Source organism: Balaenoptera ricei, chromosome 10, assembly GCF_028023285.1.
Source record: "Balaenoptera ricei isolate mBalRic1 chromosome 10, mBalRic1.hap2, whole genome shotgun sequence".
Lineage (NCBI taxonomy): Eukaryota > Metazoa > Chordata > Mammalia > Artiodactyla > Balaenopteridae > Balaenoptera > Balaenoptera ricei.
In genome coordinates, this window is record NC_082648.1 from 6,526,297 (window position 1) to 6,544,580 (window position 18,284).

The 18,284-nt window shown below is 58.3% G+C and overlaps 2 protein-coding genes and 1 non-coding gene across 5 annotated transcripts; all 3 read left to right on the plus strand.

The window, feature by feature from the left end:
• The first annotated feature begins 557 nt into the window (after positions 1 to 557).
• On the plus strand, positions 558 to 619 carry LOC132373826 (U7 small nuclear RNA). Its single transcript, XR_009505488.1, has one exon. It is a non-coding gene; the product is annotated as a U7 small nuclear RNA (small nuclear RNA).
• A 137-nt stretch (positions 620 to 756) lies between these two features.
• On the plus strand, positions 757 to 2,373 carry C10H12orf57 (chromosome 10 C12orf57 homolog). The gene is made up of 3 exons (XM_059934435.1): positions 757 to 929; positions 1,223 to 1,399; positions 2,145 to 2,373. The coding sequence occupies exons 1-3, from the start codon at positions 878 to 880 to the stop codon at positions 2,294 to 2,296; spliced, it is 381 nt and encodes a 126-aa protein (XP_059790418.1). The 5' UTR covers positions 757 to 877; the 3' UTR covers positions 2,297 to 2,373.
• Positions 2,374 to 2,772: 399 nt separating this feature from the next.
• Positions 2,773 to 18,024, plus strand: PTPN6 (protein tyrosine phosphatase non-receptor type 6). 3 transcript variants are annotated; one of them, XM_059935247.1, is made up of 16 exons: positions 2,773 to 3,066; positions 8,087 to 8,209; positions 8,391 to 8,585; positions 11,096 to 11,285; positions 11,443 to 11,559; positions 11,646 to 11,759; positions 11,918 to 12,014; positions 12,379 to 12,458; positions 12,636 to 12,785; positions 14,170 to 14,301; positions 14,413 to 14,567; positions 16,648 to 16,715; positions 16,817 to 16,968; positions 17,070 to 17,161; positions 17,517 to 17,657; positions 17,794 to 18,024. In XM_059935247.1, exons 1-15 carry the CDS (start codon positions 3,053 to 3,055, stop codon positions 17,629 to 17,631), a joined length of 1,794 nt encoding a protein of 597 aa, XP_059791230.1. In that variant the 5' UTR covers positions 2,773 to 3,052; the 3' UTR covers positions 17,632 to 17,657; positions 17,794 to 18,024. The 3 variants fall into 3 exon arrangements, with proteins under 3 accessions (XP_059791230.1, XP_059791229.1, XP_059791232.1); XM_059935246.1 differs by having other exon boundaries at positions 17,834 to 18,024; XM_059935249.1 differs by lacking the exon at positions 2,773 to 3,066 and adding an exon at positions 3,073 to 8,008 and having other exon boundaries at positions 17,834 to 18,024.
• The last annotated feature ends 260 nt before the right edge of the window (positions 18,025 to 18,284 follow it).

Consider the following 18,284-nt stretch of genomic DNA (forward strand, 5'->3'; position numbering starts at 1 on the left):
ACTGGTCCCACAGCTAGGGGCCACCAGAAACCTGCATCCTTTCCGTAGGATAGTTAGAAATGGTGTTGAAGCGGAGGTGCAGGGGGCGTGGCTGCAATAAGTTAAAGCGTTCAGAACTCAGGAGTCTTAACCACCCTATAGTTGGAGGACGGAGTGGGTGACAATTTCAAACGCCCAGAAGGGAAAGGAAATTAGAGGGCGTTAGCTTCCCCCCACCCCGCCCCAAGGCCATTTTCGGAAAGCGCGGGAGCTGCTTTAACGCCAAGCTTTTACTGCTGCGAATCCCTGTCTACGTTCTTAAAAACTAAAGGGGAGTGACTGGCTTCTTCCTCAGCCAATCGGCATCGAGTTATTTGCATAGGCCTGTACCAAACGTTCACGAACTCTGGAAAGGAATGATTTAAGAGAGTTCTTTTGAATAGTGTTTTCCTTTCTGAAAGTTGCAGTGTGCCCTGTTGCTTGTATAGCAGTAAAGAGTAGGAAATGCCAGTGGGAGCTCACCCTAACCAATAGTGGAGTTGGTGGACATGCCACCTTCTCTCCAGGGTGTGTCTCGGCAGTGTTACAGCTCTTTTAGAATTTGTCTAGTAGGTTTTCTGGTTTTTACCGGAAAACCCCCACCATACAGTTTGTTTCTAATAATAGAATGATTTTTGAGTGAGCTTTGGAATCTTTAGGTTGCAAGCTTGTTTAGTTTTCTCATTACAAACTCGATACCGGGTGTTATGAGTGGAGAAATGGAGGTTGCACCGCGAGGTTTCCGGCTTCAGCTGATGCAGTTTCCCATCTGCCCCACCCGTTGGGAGAGCCGCTCTAGGAGACTGCTCGTTTCTCTTGGGCGTTTCCCTGGCTCCGTTGCACGTGCATCTTTTGTTCTATGGCGTCCGCCTCGGCTCAAGCTGCAGCGTTGAGTGCCGAGCAGGCCAAGGGTGAGAAACCGTCTAGTTGTCGGGTGGGCTTTCTGCTAGAAAAAGATGCGGGAGGAAGATCCGGGGCGAGCAACGTGGCTGCGTTTGCTGGGAAATGCGGGTGCGCGGTACCATACTCTCACTTAAGAAGGGTCCTCGCTCTTAGAGAGAGTCGGAGGCCGAGCTATTCGGGTTACTGTGGTTTCAGTCCGTTAAGTAATTTCCTGTCCTCTTCTTTGTGTTTTCGGCTGGGCCCGCCGGCCGTGCTCCGATGCCTACACGGGACTCTTTCTGGGGTTGTGTCTGATGTACAGTGGTTCTGGCCGAGGTGATCCAGGCGTTCTCGGCCCCGGAGAACGCCGTGCGTATGGACGAGGCGCGGGACAACGCGTGCAACGACATGGGCAAGATGTTGCAATTCGTGCTGCCCGTTGCCACGCAGATTCAGCAGGAGGTTATCAAAGCTTATGGCTTCAGCTGCGACGGGGAAGGTGGGTCAGACGGGGGTTGAGGAGAGAGCGAGGGATCTTTTGGGGCTCTGAGCCGTCGTCCCCTTTCTCGCCACATGGCGGCAGCCACACTCTACCTGTATTCGTACTCGTGAACTTGAGCCAAGCGAAGTCTGAAGTGCGTTTTCTAGTTACCATTAATTATACTGTTATCCCATTTTAAGATGAGGAAACAGACTCTAGAAATAAACCAAGTGCTGGAGGTCACAGCCGAGCTAGACCTGAAACCCGTTCTGATGGCTTGTAGTGAAGTATCGGCATGACCGTACAGTTCTGTAGCCCCCTCTAAGGTGTTTCAGCTCATCTCTGTATGAGGGTTGGCAGTCAATTCCTTTGGTGAGATCAGGGTGTTCCCCAAGGGTGCTTATTGATTCAGCCCAGCTGGCCCATGGCCCTCCTGTGTCCTGGTTATAGACTGGTGATCTTGTGGGTGTGCATCCTTTGGGGTCTTGTGACTAAATTGCTAAAATGGTTCACCTGATGGTGGGAAGCATGCTTCGGGATATTTTCATTCACTGCATCCCATCTAGTTGTACCCCAGTGTAGACCAGGAAGTAGTTGATCCAACCACACAGGGCAGAGGCCTGCATGTGTCTTGTTTTGCAGACAGCTACCTGGGGCCAGAGCGAGAGTAGCCAGCGACTCGGGCTCAAGCTGCCTCCTCCTGCCATCTTGGGCACATCCGTCTGCTGGGGGTGTGGATTGATGCTCCTGTTTCCCTTTGCAGGTGTCCTTAAGTTTGCCCGCTTGGTCAAGTCTTACGAGGCCCAGGATCCCGAGATTGCCAGCCTGTCGGGCAAGCTGAAGGCGCTGTTCCTGCCACCCATGACCCTGCCGCCCCACGGGCCTGCTTCGGGTGGCAGTGTGGCCGCCTCCTGAGGGTTGGCCCTCCCTTGGCACTGCTGGGGAAGGGAAGACCTTGGTGTTCCGGAGGATATAAATGTGCCTATGACTTAGCCTTGCCGTCTGTCTTTTGTGACCCTGACAACCTCTACGTCCTGGCCTGATGCGCTCTGCCTTGCAGGCTGCTCCATCTCCCGGTCCAGACCCTCCCCATGCTCCTGCTGGGCCCAACCAGCTCCAGGGCAGAGTGGGAGGAGGGGCCGGCTCCTCAACGCCCTGGGTTGGGGGGCCTGCACAGGGCAGCCCCGCCTCTGAGGAGTGGGGCTTCCTGGGCTTTTCCTGAGGCCCCTTGGCTTCTGCGTGCTGGGGGGCTCCCCCATTGGTTGGTGCTCCCTTGGCCAGGGTTACTTCCTGGTCTCTGCCCGCAGCACCCATCCTCCCTCAGTTCCGTTGGCCGGAGCGCCAGGTGGAGCTCCAGGTGGCTCCTCCCTTCCCCAGGGAAGGAGGCGGGGGAGAGGCAGGCGGCGCTGGACTCCGGCCTGGGGCTAGAGGGAGAAGCCAGCTGCTGTGGGCGGTCTGAGGCCAGCCCCTCCCCACCTGTCCCTTTTCCGGGTTTATTAAGTCCATGGGCTTGTCCCTGTGGTGTCTTGGCCTGGCGGGCAGCATCGAGAGGAAAGTGGCCGGCCGAGTTCTGAGTGTTCTTCCTCACCTTGGGCCACCGCACAGCTGCGCCACGGGCTCAGCCCCGCCCCCTGTGGCCATCTGCCTGTGACTCCCTACCCCTCTCGGGAAATGCTGTCCCATGGGTAAGTCCCCTGCTCCACTTGGGTATCACGGTCCCCTGTTCATTTGGGAGGGAGGGGCAGTGTTTCTGCTCACTCCTGACAGGTGTGTGACCACGAGTGCGACCTGCCCCTGCCCCCTGCCCTGGGTCTGCTTCCCCGAAAGATGTCAGGAACTCCAGGCTCATTTGTGGCCCTCTGCACCACCCCCCCGCCCCCCCTCTCTAGCACTTTCTCCCTGACAGATGCATATTTCTTCTCACCATTGCGTTTCTCCCTTCACCCTCTGGTCCCCTGCTTCTGCCATCTGCTTAGGATCTGTCCCCCTGGGGAGCCCATGTCGTGTGAAACATTACACATCTGAAAGGCAAATCTGAGAAGGCTCCCCTGTTCCCACTCAACTTCCCAGTATCCTTCAATCAGATCTCCTTCAGTTTCCCTTCACTCTGCATCAGTTCATTCAACAGATACCTGTTGAGCATCTCTTATATGCCAGGTGCTTTTTAAGGTGCTGCCAATACCGTAGCAAACAAGAGAGACACGGTCCCTGCCCTCACAGAGCTTCACTCACTCCAGTGGAAGGTGACAGACTGGCCAAGGAACCCACTAAATAGGATAATTGCAGGTTCTCAGAAGTGTTACCCAGAAAATGAAACAGCTTCATGTGCTAGTAAGTGACTGGGGTGCCAGTGGCATCACTGGCTGGAGGGGGCAGGGAAGGCTTTCCTGAGGAGGTGATACAGGAGCTGTGACCTGGAGGAAGAGGAGGAGCCAGGCTCCAGTGCCCCTGGGCAGAGGGAACGGCCAGTGCAAAGGCCCTGCTGTGAGAACAAACTAAACGACAGTGCCTGCAGCAGAGTAGGCCAGTGGGGAGGGCCGGGACGGACCGGGCCTTGCTGGAGTTTGGATGCTACAGTGAGGACCTGCTTGGCGTGTTGGTGAGCTGATGGGTTGGTCACCCCCGAGTCCTGCAGGTTCTTGCTTCTCACACTGACATCTGCCCTGGGGTGTGCCCTGCCTCCCCCGGTGCACACCTTGCCTCCTTCAGCCCTGATGTCAAGGTTCTGATTGAGTTGTCTTGTCCCTGATCCCTTCCGCACTCCCACCTCGGTCGTTTTCCTACCAGGTGGTTGGCGAGGCCTCTCCTGGGACAGAATCCTTCCTTGGGTCCCCAGCCTGGCCCTGTGAGACCCTCTGCCATGGGTCCCGGCCTCTGAGAGCAACTCAGCTCAGCCACAGTGCCCTGCTCCCACCCAGCGCTGCTCCGGTGGGTCCTGTGCCTGCCCCCCGGGTGCCTTTGCAGATCCTGCCTCTGCAGGAGTGCCGGCCCCTGTGGCCTCATCATGGGCTGTGCCAGTGCCCTGCCTCCTTCTCCAGCAGTGGTTGGTGTGGTGGGAAGGGCAGTGGCCTCACGTCAGACAGCCTTGGTTTGTTGCCTTCCCCTTACTAGCTTGTGACCTTGGGCAAGTTACTTCTCTGAGGCTTAGTTTTTGTTTCTAAAATTGGGCTAATGAGACCTACTAAATAATGTTGGCATGTGGATTAATAACGTCACATAAAAGCTGTTCGTGCCAAAAACTTACTTCATATTGGTCTTTTGTATCAGTATTTGGGAAATATTGTTAAGCCCATTTATCAGGTAGGGATACTGAGGCTCAGGGAACTTCAAGAACTTTCTAGATATTATTTCACCTTCTTTGCTCTTCCAGACTGCCTGTCTTTCTGCATCCCCCTTGATCTTCATCACTACCTTTATTTCCTTGCTTTCCAAGTGAATAATTTTCTCTTCGGAATTAATAGGCCCTTACTTTTGTAACTCTGAGCTTCCTTGAGCCTGCTTTCCTCCCTTAAAAAAAAGATTCAGAAAAATAATTCCTACATCACAGGGATGTCTGAGGCCCAAATGGGATTGTGTGTGTGTGCAAGTGCTCTGTGAACTCCAGAGCACTTATGTCAAGGGAAGGGAGGTGCTTCTTATTTATTTTCCTGCCAGAGGACAGCAGAGACAGTACATCTCATCCTGGTGTCTGTCTGTCTTCTGGCTTGACTCCCTTCAGAGAAATTCCTGCTTCTTCCATGGTCAGGAGTTTCTGGGTTCCTAGTTAGTTTCTCTCCACCAAGTGGTGTAAGCTCCAGAAGGAGAGTGGCTTGTGGCCAGGGTGCAGGGAGTGTTTAGTGCCGAGCATGGACCTGCAGCTTCGTGTGTGGTCAGGATGTGGTGTCCACACGTGGGTGTTTGCACCCAACCAGGTACGTGCGTAGATGGACATGAATGGTGAGGTGCATGTAGTGGGACTGTGTGTGCATAAGTGGATGCTTGTGTGCTTGTTTGTGTGCGTGTGTGTGTATACTCATCTGTATATGACAAGCAGGGTGTGCATGTGTAGGACCGGACCTGGGCTTGTGACCATGTATGTGCATGGGTCCGGATGAGCTTGGTTATTGGACACACACTCTGTGCGAGGCATGGTGCTAAGTTTTGACCACTTGGAGGTAATCCAGACCGGCAGCGGACCCCCTGTGGTGGAGACGCCGATGTCCACCTCCTTACTGCCCCCTGCTGTGGGGGTGACTTCATGGTCTTTCAGGGCAGCTGTCCAAGACTGGAGGTAGTCAGTGTTAGACCATGCAATAAACAGACCAAGCAAGGCTCCCAGGGCCCCAGAAAGAGGCAGAAAAAAGAAGCCCTTTTTGGGGTGGGGGGGGAAATTGATGTTCAAAAAATGATGAAGTAGCCAACATAAGAAAATAGACTTTTGTTGGGCTTGAACACTTTGTTATTTATTTTCCTTATTCTTTGAGGCCCAGCATACATCATGTGCATGAATATTGAACATCACGTTTATTCCATCCGTGTATACACCACCCAGATCGCGATGTAGAGCATTCCCAGTAGCCCAGAAGTGTCCCAGGAATTGCGAGCTCCCAGGCAGTTTACTTATTTTTATAAAGGTAATACACGCCCATGATATAACCTTCAAAAAGGTGGAAGGGAGAAGGAAAGGTCCCTCCCAGCCCTCTCCTCCAGCCACCTGGTCCCCCTCCCTAGGGAAGCCACCGACAGGAGTTTCTTGCGTCTGTTCCGTTGGGCTTATTTCCTCTTACTTTGGTTTGGGGATGTTTGTGATTGTATTTGGAATTACAGGGAGCATGACAAGCTTTTAGTGTTTAGGGCCTCTCCAGGTCAACCGGCCCTGAGAATAAGCCCTGGCAGGCCCTGGGCCCCCAGCCCCAGTCCCAGGAGACAGGCCTCTGGTCAGAGTCCTGAACTCCAGCGGATTCAGACCAGACCCCCTTGGCAAGAACCTACAGCTCAGGCATAGGGTGGACGCACCCATGGGGGCTGGTGGCTCCACCCCCACCTGCTTCCCTAGGTCTGCTCCTTACCTGACTGCAGGGTTGGGGCTAGATGGACGGGCCAAAGCCTGAGGACAAGAAGCAGAGAAGGTGCAAGTTGCACAGGGCATAGGGGTCATTCTGTCTATCCCTCTGCCCCAGGGCACCTCTTCAGCTGTGTGTGTCAAGGGAGGGGAGGGCATCCCTCTGTAGGCATCTTCCCGGCCTTGGCAATTACGGAGTCTCCCCCTCCCACTGTGACCCTAATAGAAGAGTCTCCCAACCTCTGTTCTTTTTTTTAGCTTTTTATTTTATTTTTAAAAATATTTATTTATTTATTTTTTGGCTGCGTCAGGATTTAGTTGGGGCGTACGGGCTCTTCGCTTAAGTTGCGGTGTGTGTGCAGGCTTCTCTCGAGTTCTGGCATGTGTGGCATGTGGGATCTTAGTTCCCCAACCAGGGATTGAACTGGTGTCCCCTGCATTGCAAGATGGAGTCATTTTTAAAAAATTTTATTTTAATTTCTTTTCTTTTATTTATTTGTTTTTGGCTGCATTGGGTCTTCGTTGCTGCACGCGGACTTTCTCTAGTTGTGGCGAGCGGGGGCTACTCTTTGTTGCGGTGCGCGGGCTTCTCATTGCGGTGTCTTCTCTTGTTGCAGAGCACGGGCTCTAGGCGCATGGGCTCAGTAGTTGTGGCTCGTGGGCTTAGTTGCTCCGCGGCATGTGGGATCTTCCCGGACCAGGGCTCGAACCAGTGTCCCCTGCATTGGCAGGTGGATTCTTAACCACTGTGCCACCAGGGAAGTCCCAGCTCTTTATTTTTTTATTGGAGTACAGTTCCAACCTCTGTTCTTTGAAGCCCTGAGGCCGGGCATACAGTAGTTAAAATCACCGGCTTTGGAACCAGGCCGTCTGGTTTGCAGCCCGACACTGCCACTTACTGACTGACTGACCCTGGGCGAACTCCCTACACTCCCCGAGCCCCAGGTTCCTTGTCTGGAAAATGGGGATAACGAAGGTACCTGCTTCACGGGGCTATGGTGATGACACCTGAGATAAGGCATGTAAATATCATACAGTACAGTGCCTGGCATACGGACTCCACTAATGACAGTTGCCACCGTCACCATTATTAGTGGCTTGGACCAGGGAAGGCTGCGTGGAAGTGGCTGGGGGAGCGGGAGTAGACGGCGCGTGGCTGGGCGGCTTCCCACGTACCGAGCATGGTCTGCGCCCGGAGTGCGCCAGGCGCACGTGTGTCCTTACTCGGGTGTCCCCCCACGTGTGGAGGGCCGCGCTCCCGAGGCCTTTGATGGCAGGCGTATGGGAAGTGGGCCCCCCCCCCACCTCGCCACTGCCACCCTGCGCAGCTTCTCCCCACTCTGCTCTAAAACGAGAAGTAGAGTGAGTTCCCCCAAGGGGTCGGCCGCGCCCCTTCCTGTCCCCGCCCTGCCGGCTGCCCCAGGCCAGTGGAGTGGCAGCCCCAGAACCGGGACCGCGGTGGTGAGGTGGCCTGGGCGCTGAGAGCCTCGCGAGGCTTAGCCCCGGCGTTCTCCGCCTGCCCGGACTCAGCGGCACCACCCTGTTGCCTGCACCCCCTTCCCCCCGGGCACCCCCAGGATGGTGAGGTAAGGGCCGGGGACCCTGGGTAGGCAGGAGGTGGGGTGCCCCAGGGCCCTCTCCTCACTGCCCTCCCGGCCTCCCAGGTGGTTTCACCGAGACCTCAGTGGGCTGGATGCCGAGACCCTGCTCAAGGGCCGAGGGGTCAACGGGAGCTTCCTGGCTCGGCCCAGTCGCAAGAACCAGGGCGACTTCTCCCTCTCCGTCAGGTGGGTGGCCCGAGGCTCTAGCGGGGGCCAGGACTCGGCCTCTCACTCTGGTTGCCCAGGCCCCAGCGCGTCCCGGCCCTGTGTGTGTCCACCCCGCCCCCGTGTGCGCTCCCTGCCCAGGACCCCCGCCCCCCCTCCGCTCTCGCATCCACCGGCCTCACCGCCGCCCGGTGCCCTGCAGGGTGGGGGATCAGGTGACCCACATTCGGATCCAGAACTCGGGGGATTTCTACGACCTGTATGGAGGGGAGAAGTTCGCGACGCTGACGGAGCTGGTGGAGTTCTACACGCAGCAGCAGGGCGTCCTGCAGGACCGCGATGGCACCGTCATCCACCTCAAGTACCCGCTGAACTGCTCAGACCCCACCAGTGAGAGGTGAGGGGCTCCGCGCCCTGGCCCAGCCCACGGAGAGGTGGGCTGGCCTCCACCCCAAGTGCCCCCCCCCCCCCGCCCCCGCTCCTTCTCAGGGCTCTGTGGGCCTCTTCCCTCCATGTGATCCTGGGGCCCCTTTCCATCAACCCCTGAGGAAGAGAAGGTCACCTCGCCCTTCTCCAGGGTCCCTGTCTGCCAGCAGCCCAGGCTCTGCTAGTGCCCGAGAGGCCACTCCTCGTGGCTGTGTTTCCCAGCAGTCTGGCTCTGTTGTTAGAAAGAACTTCTTCTTACCTGGAACAGAATCTGCCCTCCTGTAACTGTTCCCTCCCCAGCAGGGGTTAATACAGGGAGAGGCTGATGTTGAGGAAGAGCATAGGGACCAGCGTTTATGAGGACACTTGGTGCCTCATCTCAGCAACCCCGTGAGGACAGGTCTGCCCCCTTGGGCTGGGTGGAGCTGGACGAGTCCCTTGACCAGAACCCAGATCACTGAAAACTGTGTGATAGGTGTGTAAGGGGCCTAGTACCTGGGCACAGGGTAACGCTCCAGGCATCTTTTTGGCTCCATCTTTTTGGCTCCAAAGATGTGGTCCCCAGAACTGGGTTGGCTACTTCCCATGCAGTCTCCCCAGTGCACAGGTGGAGGGTGGTGGGACCCTAACACTCAGCAGGACATGGTTAGGGTCCTGGTCCGTGAGTCCATGGCTCATTTTATAGCTTCATCTCCGTGACAGCTCCTATTAAGGGGAAGGGCAGCTGAACAACTCTGGGTTTATTTTTCACACTCCTGGGGTCAAGTCAACTTGCCCTTGTCCTGTATTTGTGTATCGATTGTTGAAATGATTCTGAACTTTGATTTTGTCCGCTTTCAGTCTCTCTGACATGCGTGCCTCCCAATGTGCATTCATATTTTTTCCAAGTCAGTGATTGAAACTTAGCCCTGGATGAGGCTGAGGTAAAGGCCCTGGGGCCCACCCCTGGAGACCTCTTTCCCGTGAACATGGAGCCACTGATCCACTTCCTGTGAAGCTACCTCTTCCAGGAGGGAAGCCACATTGATGACCTTGCTGGTGACTGCCCTTCCTTGGTGTCTGCCCCCTCTTGCCCCTTTTCCTGCACCCCACCTGCAACATTCATGGGGATTTTCCACCCAGACTCTCTTGAGCTCTTCATGTCCTGGCTTCCTCCTCGTCTGGGCCAGGATCTGCCCTGCTGGCTGCTGCAGGAAGAGGGTGGAGCTGGAAGAGGGATGGAGCTGAGCAGACCCCCTGGGAGGGGCCTGAAGCCTGGGTTCCAACTGCGGCTGGGAGAAGTCGAGCACCGAGGGAATCAAGACCAGGGCAGCTGACCCTAAGAGGCCCTTTTGGTTACCTGTGCCAGGAGGCCTGGGCTCACCCTTGACCCCGGGAGTGTGTGGAGGAGGCTCTTTCTCCAAACCTCAGCTTGTGTTCTCGCAGCTGCCCCACCCCCTCTGCGGGAATTTGCATTTGTCCCCTCACTGGCTAGCTCTCCCCTGTGGTCAGCCTGACATTTGCATGGAAACTTCCTCATCCTGGGGCCTGGGGGAGGCGGGTTAGCCCCCTCTCCATAGCCCTGGGGACCTGGCCTATCCCCGAGTGATGGGATGGGGTGGCCCAGGGGGTCCTGGACAGGGCAGGAGACTCTGGAAGTCTCTGAGCTGCAGTCTCCTTGGGGCAGGAGTGAGATGGGGTGGGACAGACTGGCCCCCTCCCTCCTTCTCCCCATTCCTGCGGTTGGAAAATGCCCCCCCTCCCCTGGTCCCTGGGCTGAGGAAACCTCACAACCTCACTTCTCACTCTCTCCCCAGAAGGAGTTTTGTGTTTTTTCCATCACGTGGTTTCCTGTGGGGCTGGGCATTGCGGGGCTACAGTTTCCTCCTGGGAAGGGGGTGTGCTTTGGGGAAAGGTCCTAGTTCTGCTTTCTGCCCCTCTGAGCCCCTCTGAGCCCCTCTAACAGCTCCTTCAGTGACATCATCCCAGGCACCCCAGAGCCCCCAAACCACTCTTACCCAGCGGGGTTGTCTGCCTTCCCGTTCCCCCTGGGGAACTTCTCCCCATCATGCCTCCCTTGTGACTTCCGTCTCTCCCATCCCCAGCACTCTCTGTGGTTTGGCCTCTGCATTTGTTTCCCTAGCCCAGCCCTGCCTTTCATGGAGACCCTTCCTGGGTTTCTCCCCTCCAAATATTCTGGATATGGCCTGCCTGTCTGCCTTTGTCTTAAACTTTCAGAGGTGGGCCTGCTTAGAAGTCCTGAGGCTCGCCTCTTATCAGCAAGGGCCTTGGGCCAGTGTGCAATCACCCAGCCTCAGTTTCTTCATCTGCAGAATGGGTAGTATCTACCTCTCAGCATTTTTGTGATGGTGGTGGATTTGAAAGCATATAGCAGAGTGCCTGCACGTGGCAGGTGCCCGGTTTCCCTGCCCCCTCCGTGAATGTCTACCCAGCACCTGCCCCTGGCCTCGGTCTCAACTCCCCGGATGCTGTCTTCTCTAGGTGGTACCATGGCCACATGTCTGGAGGGCAGGCAGAGACACTGCTGCAGGCCAAGGGTGAGCCCTGGACTTTTCTCGTGCGTGAAAGTCTCAGCCAGCCTGGAGATTTTGTGCTGTCCGTGCTCAGCGACCAGCCCAAGGCTGGGCCGGGCTCCCCGCTCAGAGTCACCCATATCAAGGTCATGTGTGAGGTAAGGCATCTGGGTAGTGGGGCGGCATCCTGCTGGGGGTCCCATCTGTGCTCCAGCATTGCCCGTGGAGAGGGTCAGCCTGGGCTTCAGGCTGAGGCTGGGGGTTCAGGGAGGGAGACTCGGGTCCTGAGAGGTGGCCTGACTCGGCCCCCCTCAGGGTGGACGCTACACAGTGGGCGGTTCGGAGACCTTCGACAGCCTCACGGACCTGGTGGAGCATTTCAAGAGGACGGGGATCGAGGAGGCCTCGGGCGCCTTCGTCTACCTGCGGCAGGTGAGGGGTGGGCCTGGCTGCCTCCTTCCTTCCCCTGAGCTTCTGAGCTCTAGAAGCGGCTGACTTCTTGCCCTCCCTCGCCCCAGCCATACTACGCCACGAGGGTGAACGCAGCTGACATTGAGAACCGGGTCTTGGAACTGAACAAGAAGCAGGAGTCGGAGGACACAGCCAAGGCTGGCTTCTGGGAGGAGTTTGAGGTGCGTGATGGGACCAGCAGGACAAAGGGCCTGGGGTCCCAGGCAGACCCCGTCCCCTTCTCTCCCCACCCCTTACTCTGATCTGCCCCACGTCCTCGCCACCCGTGGACGGCCCTTCTCCAGGGCCTGGGGCTCCATTTCCCCCTCTTGCCCCACAGAGTCTGCAGAAGCAGGAGGTGAAGAACTTGCACCAGCGGCTGGAAGGGCAGCGGCCAGAAAACAAGAGCAAGAACCGTTACAAGAACATCCTTCCGTGTGAGTGCCCGATCCCTGGCAGCCTCCAGCCCTCCCCCAGCCATTCACCCAGGAAACTCCCCTTCTGCCAGCCGACCTCCCCCCAGCTCAGAGGGTCTCTTCCCCCAGCTCAAGGGGGGACCCCTCTCCACCCGCAGTAGAGCCTCCCCTCCTCCAGAAAGCCTCTGCTCCTCCCAGAGGGGCCTCCGGCACACCACCCCCACCCCCTTCTTCCTCTGAAACCTCCAGCCCCACCCCATACAGATCCCCCATCCCTGCCTGCCCGCAGGGCTCTGAGAGCTCGTGGCTTCTGGGCAAGAAAGGCCTGGAAACTCAGGAAGGGTCTGACCCACGCCTTTCTTGCTTCCTCTCTGCCCGCTCCCAGTCGACCACAGCCGAGTGGTCCTGCAGGGACGCGACAGTAACATCCCTGGGTCCGACTACATTAACGCCAACTACGTCAAGGTGGGTGTGCCCGCCGGTCATGGGGGAGGGGGGCCTGGGCCCTGGGGACCCCCGTTCGTTGGGGGGCTGGGTCCAAAGATGCACGGGCGAAGCCAGAGCTGTTGTTGCCTTGGGTGGCTGAATGTGGCAGGGGTGCGAGGGGCTCACGGTCCTGCGTGTCTCTGCACCCGCGTCCAGAACCAGCTGCTAGGCCCCGATGAGAATGCTAAGACCTACATCGCCAGCCAGGGCTGCCTGGAGGCCACGGTCATCGACTTCTGGCAGATGGTGTGGCAGGAGAACACCCGTGTCATCGTCATGACCACCCGGGAGGTGGAGAAGGGCCGGGTAAGCCCCAGTAGTCGTCCACCACCATTAAGCCAAAGAGACTTGGGGCACCTCGGAGGGCAAGGGTCCTACCTTGTTGGGAAACTGAGGCACGAGGCCTGGGTACACGCTGACTCCCGGATCCCTGCTTGCCACCCTGGGCTCCCCTGACCACCAGACCCAGATTTCCAGCGGCCTCTTTCCTTAAAGTGTCCCTCTGTCCCGCTCTGGGCAGCAGCCCTTCCTGTCCTCTCGGCCTCGTAATAGTCTCTGGAGTCAGCCCCAAACCCTCACCCCACGGGCAAGCGACCTCCCTGCCTGCAGGCCGCCCCCTTCCCACGGCACCCTCTGCAGTGGAGTGGCCGTGACCCGTGCAGAGCACACACTGCACCAGGCGGCTCCCTCTGGGAACACTGCCACGGCCCCCAGCTGCCTTCAGAACAGTCACCCTGCCGGGCCCGGCACTCGGGCCTGATGGCTGCTCCTGCAGCCCTCGCTGCCTCTGAGCGGCCAGGCCCCCTAAGGCCTCCACGCCTCTGCACGAGCTCATTTCTGCTAGGGACTGGCTTCCTGGCTCTGCGCTCTCTCTGCCTGGCAGACTCCTCGCTTTGTTGTTTTTAAATTTTCTTTCTTTCTTTCTTTTTGGCTGCGTTGATTCTTCGTTGCTGCGCGCGGGCTTTCTCCAGTTGCGGCGAGCGCGGGCTACTCTTCGTTGCGGTGCACGGGCTTCTCATTGCGGTGGCTTCTCTTTGTCGCGGAGCACAGGCTCTAGGCATGCGGGCTGCAGTAGTTGTGGCATGTGGACTCAGTAGTTGTGGCTCGAGGGCTCTAGAGTGCAGGCTCAGTAGTTGTGGTGCACGGGCTTAGTTGCTCCGTGGCCATGTGGGATCTTCCTGGACCAGGGCTCGAACCCGTGTTCCCTGCATTGGCAGGTGGATTCCTAACCACTGCGCCACCAGGGAAGCCCGACTCCTCGTTTTTTGAAGACCCAGCTCAAATGCTCCCTCCTCTGTGAAGCCGTCCCTGATTTCCTCTGTTCCGAGAGGGAGGATTAGTCTCTCCCTCCCCCCGGCTCCTCAGCGGCTCTGGTTCCCTGCTCACCTATCTCTCTGTGAGCTCCTGCAGGCACAGGGGCATAGGCTGCGTCTTACTTGTGTCTGTAACTCCAGCCTGGTTTGCACAGTTTCAGGTTCAGTGCGTGTGCCAGCCAACGTGCACTGAATGACTTGTTAAGTGGCTGGTGAGGTCTCACCACCTGTAAGAGGCCGAGCCAGGCCCTATGTCTCTGACTCTTGGCTAGTTCATCTGTTCATCCATCAGATGCTGACGGGGCCAGCACCAGGGACTCAGGCCCTGCTTGAGGTGGGCACAGGCCTCAGTCCCCACCTTCACCCTCCCTTTTCAGAACAAATGTGTCCCATACTGGCCAGAGGTGGGCACTCAGCGCGTTTATGGACTCTACGCTGTAACCAACTGCGGGGAACACGACACAGCTGAGTACAAACTCCGCACCTTACAGGTCTCCCCGCTGGACAATGTGAGTGGCCCCTGCCCCATGCCCGGGGCCCTCCTCACACCTGTTCTCTTTGGTTGGGTCGAATGAGGCCATGCGTGGGAGCAGGGGCCACTGACTATGTCCTTGACCCAGGGGGACCTGGTTCGGGAGATCTGGCACTACCAGTACCTGAGCTGGCCTGACCACGGGGTCCCCAGCGAGCCTGGGGGTGTCCTCAGCTTCCTGGACCAGATCAACCAGCGGCAGGAAAGTCTGCCTCACCCAGGGCCCATCATCGTGCACTGCAGGTGAGAATAATAATGATGATATTAGCAATAATAATCAAAGTAGTAGCTGGCAAGTGAGTACTGCTAAGTGCCATGCGCACTTGTAAGCAATTTACATATTAACTCATTTAATGCCTCCCCTGGCCTCCACCTCTTCTGGGTTCCCTGATACTGTTTTTTGTTTTGTTTTGGCCATGCCACGTGGCATGTGGGATCTCAATTCCCCCACCAGGGATGGAACCCGCGCCCCCTGCATTGGGAGCGAGGAGTCTTAACCTCTGGACCTCCAGGGAAGTCCCTGGGTTCCTTGATGACTCCAGACCCATGGGTGGAACTTAAGCTTGAACCAAGCCCATTGTTTGATCCTGTGCCTGGTGGGGTGGGCTTCCTCAGAGACTTCCCTGGATGTAGCATCTAGTCCAACCCTGCCACACACAGATGAGGAAGCAGGCCCAGCCTCCTGCCAGGTCACCACTGGTCAGTGGGGGAGCCTGGAGCAGGGCTCACGGTAGACCCAGGTCCTGGTCACTCCTGTTTTCTCACACGCGCCTACTCAGCCGGTGTTTCTGGTGTTTCTCCTTGGGGTTGGTGTAGCTCCCCATCCCTTCTCTTTTCCATCTGCAGCCCTGGGTGGCGGGCTGAGGCTTCTTCATTGCTGCGACCTACCTCTCCCTTCCCGCCAGTGCCCCCAACTCAGCCCTTGGGCTCATGCACCATTAGCTCCACTGGAGACCCTCATGTTCATGGTCAGGAGGCCCCGTTCCTGCTCAGGTGGGAAGCCGAGGGGTCAGCAAGGAGGAGCAGGTGCCCCATCAGGCCTGAGGGGCAGCGTCCCGCAGACGGGCCTGGCCTGGGGGGATGGGGGGCAGCAGGCACAGGGTCCTGGACAGACGCCGCTGCTCAAAATGCCAGCTCCTCCACTCACTGGCTGTGCGATCTTGGGCAAAGGACTTCCCTTCTCTGACCCCCGGATTCCTTGTCCGTAAGATCAGGGTCTCATAGGGTTGTTGCGAGTGTGAGACCCTCTCACTGCGTCTGGAATACAGTAAATGCCCGAGAATGGAGCTGTTAATGCTTTAATAGCTCACGTCAGGCAGGGAACGGGGAAATGGGAATCTGCTCTGTCCTCTTCCCTTCCAGCTCCCTCCACGTGACCCCGGGGCCGTGAGGGCTGGGGCTTCCTCCTTCTGCCCCACCAGCAACTGCGCGTCCTGGGGCAGGGCCGGGGGGCTGAGTCTGGAGGTGCCCCCCACGTGCTGCCTCAGGGACTCTGCCTCCAGGCCGTGCCTCCCCCCCCCTTCTTGAAATCCCCATGGCCTTAATTTAGACGTTACAGGAAGGAAGTGGGTGAGGGGGTGTTATTTTTGACAATCTGGGTTTGAAATTAGACAGTGCACCTCAGGGCATTGGCCTGACTGGCCTAGCCGAGGGGGTGGGACTGGGCTCTATGTGCGGTCCTGAGGCTCCTGGGGTCTGTTTGGCCAGGGCTGGCGGCAGAGGGCGGGGAGAAGGCAGACTTCCTGCTGCGATGCTCCCCCAAGGTTCCTGAGCCCAGTGGCTCCCGAGGCCTGCTGTCTTGGACACTGCCCTTGCCCTGCCATCAGGATCTGAAGAAAAAGGGAGATGGAGCCTTGCCGGAAGGTGCTCCCGCGGCGAGGAGGGCAGCCTCGCTGGGGCCAAGGCTGTGGGAGAGGGCCGGGGAGGCCCAGAGCACCAGGGGAGCAGGCAGGATGTGGTCGGGGAACAGGGTCCCAGACCTCCTGGGGTGGGGGGCAGAGTGAGGGGTGGAAGCAGGCGGTGGAGTGTGGTGCTGGGAAGAAGGAAAGTGATGCGTGTCTGGGGAGCAGCGTCTTAGCACTTGAGAGCCAGGTTCTGCCCCCAAATCCCTTGGCTGGAGTGATGAGCACCGGTGCAGAGCTGGGCAGACTTCTACCCTGCCTACCCTCCCAGTGACCCTGCCTGGTTCCTGCATCTCACATCTCGCCCGGTTCCCTAAGCCCCGCCCCTGCGGGTGCTGCGCTGACACCCCGCCCCCCCTGCCCTGCCGCAGCTTCCCGGCTAGTGCAGGCTGGGTCTCTGATGGTGCCCCTTCTCTCCCCAGCGCCGGCATCGGCCGCACCGGCACCATCATCGTCATCGACATGCTTATGGAGAGCATCTCCACCAAGGGTGAGGGTGACCTGTGGGAGATGCGGGGGCAGGTGGGGGAGCAGCCCCCCGTGTCCACCACCTCTGCCCAGGGCCTGACGTCCAGCTGCCCTCCCTGCCAGGCCTGGACTGTGACATCGACATCCAGAAGACGATCCAGATGGTACGGGCCCAGCGCTCGGGCATGGTGCAGACGGAGGCGCAGTACAAGTTCATCTACGTGGCCATCGCCCAGTTCATCGAAACCACCAAGAAGAAGCTGGAGGTCATGCAGGTGCGGGCAGAGCATGGCCTGGTGGGGCCGAGGGAGGGGGGCAGTGGGCATTGTCCGGTGCTGCTGGGACCACCGGCCTCCCACCACACTTCTTCCCACAGTCCCAGAAGGGCCGGGAGTCGGAGTACGGGAACATTACCTACCCCCCAGCCATGAAGAATGCCCATGCCAAGGCCGCCCGCACCTCCTCCAAGTGAGTGGCCCCACCTCCCGCCTCCCAGCATCTGCCCCTTTCTCTTCCCCAGCCCGACCCGTCCTTTCCAGGGAGGTTCGGGTTCAAGTTCAAGCTTGGTTCTTACAACCTGTGCTCACAAGTGTCTCCTGAGTGCCCTCCACGTGGGGCCTGTGCTAGGCACTGATGTGTGAGGTGGAGCCTCCGCCCCCAGAGGAGCTTCTAGTCTAGTGTAAGGACACTGTCAGGACTGGTCTCCTCGCTCTCCTGGCCTCAGTTTGCTCACCTGTGAGATGGGGTGGCCCCGAGGGGCTGCTGGTGCTGGAGACCCCTGCCCTGTCTGCTGACTGCCCGCACCTGCCTGCCCCGCCTGCAGACACAAGGAGGACGTGTATGAGAACGTGCACAGTAGAAACAAGAAAGAGGAGAAGGTGAAGAAGCAGCGGTCAGCGGACAAGGAGAAGAGCAAGGGTTCCCTGAAGAGGAAGTGAGCTGGGCCTGTCCTGCGGCGGCCACGGTACGAGCCCCTCCCGGGCCTGCCCTCAGGGGCCCCCCAGGCCCCGTGCTCTCCCCGGGATGGGATGGATGGGGCAGCTGCGGCCTCACCCTGTCTTCCCAGCCCAACCAGACCTGTGTCTTGTCCCCCCCTCCAGGTCCAACCCCCTCTTACCCCTTCCTTCCCTGTCTCTGCAGCCTCAGCTCCGTCCCTGCAGAGGCCTCCAGTGGAAGACCCAGAGCCTGAACCTCGGAGCCTGGCCCCCAATTCCATTGTAATTTAAATGGCCGTGTTCCCACCTCCCTCTCCCAGCCCCTGTATATAGCCCAGCAAGGCCCCTGGCAGGGCCAGGCCTTTCTCTTGTAAATAAAGCCTCTAGGTCACTGTGTGTGGGTCTCTAACTCTGTGTGCCTGGGTGGGTGGGGGGGGGAGGTGGGCAGGGAGTGCTACATGTGGACACAGAAAGCTGGGCCTTCACAGTCTGACACACGAGTGTGAGTGTGGGCCGGGTTCCTCCGCCATCTCGTCCCTTTAAAGTGGAGGATGGTCCCGCCAGGGTGGTTGTGAAGATCACTGAGATCAGGGATGGTGACATTCGTTCCACTCTCGCCATGTGTCAGGCGCTGTTGAAAAGACTAAAAGTGGTCA

Coding starts and splice junctions, on each gene's coding strand:
- C10H12orf57 (XM_059934435.1), top strand. CDS start 878: ATGGCGTCCGCCTCGGCTCAAGCTGCAGCGTTGAGTGCCGAGCAGGCC. Junction 930..1,222: donor GAGTGCCGAGCAGGCCAAGG/GTGAGAAACCGT, acceptor TCTGATGTACAG/TGGTTCTGGCCGAGGTGATC. Junction 1,400..2,144: donor CTTCAGCTGCGACGGGGAAG/GTGGGTCAGACG, acceptor TTCCCTTTGCAG/GTGTCCTTAAGTTTGCCCGC.
- PTPN6 (XM_059935247.1), top strand. Junction 8,210..8,390: donor GACTTCTCCCTCTCCGTCAG/GTGGGTGGCCCG, acceptor GGTGCCCTGCAG/GGTGGGGGATCAGGTGACCC. Junction 11,760..11,917: donor GCTTCTGGGAGGAGTTTGAG/GTGCGTGATGGG, acceptor CTTGCCCCACAG/AGTCTGCAGAAGCAGGAGGT.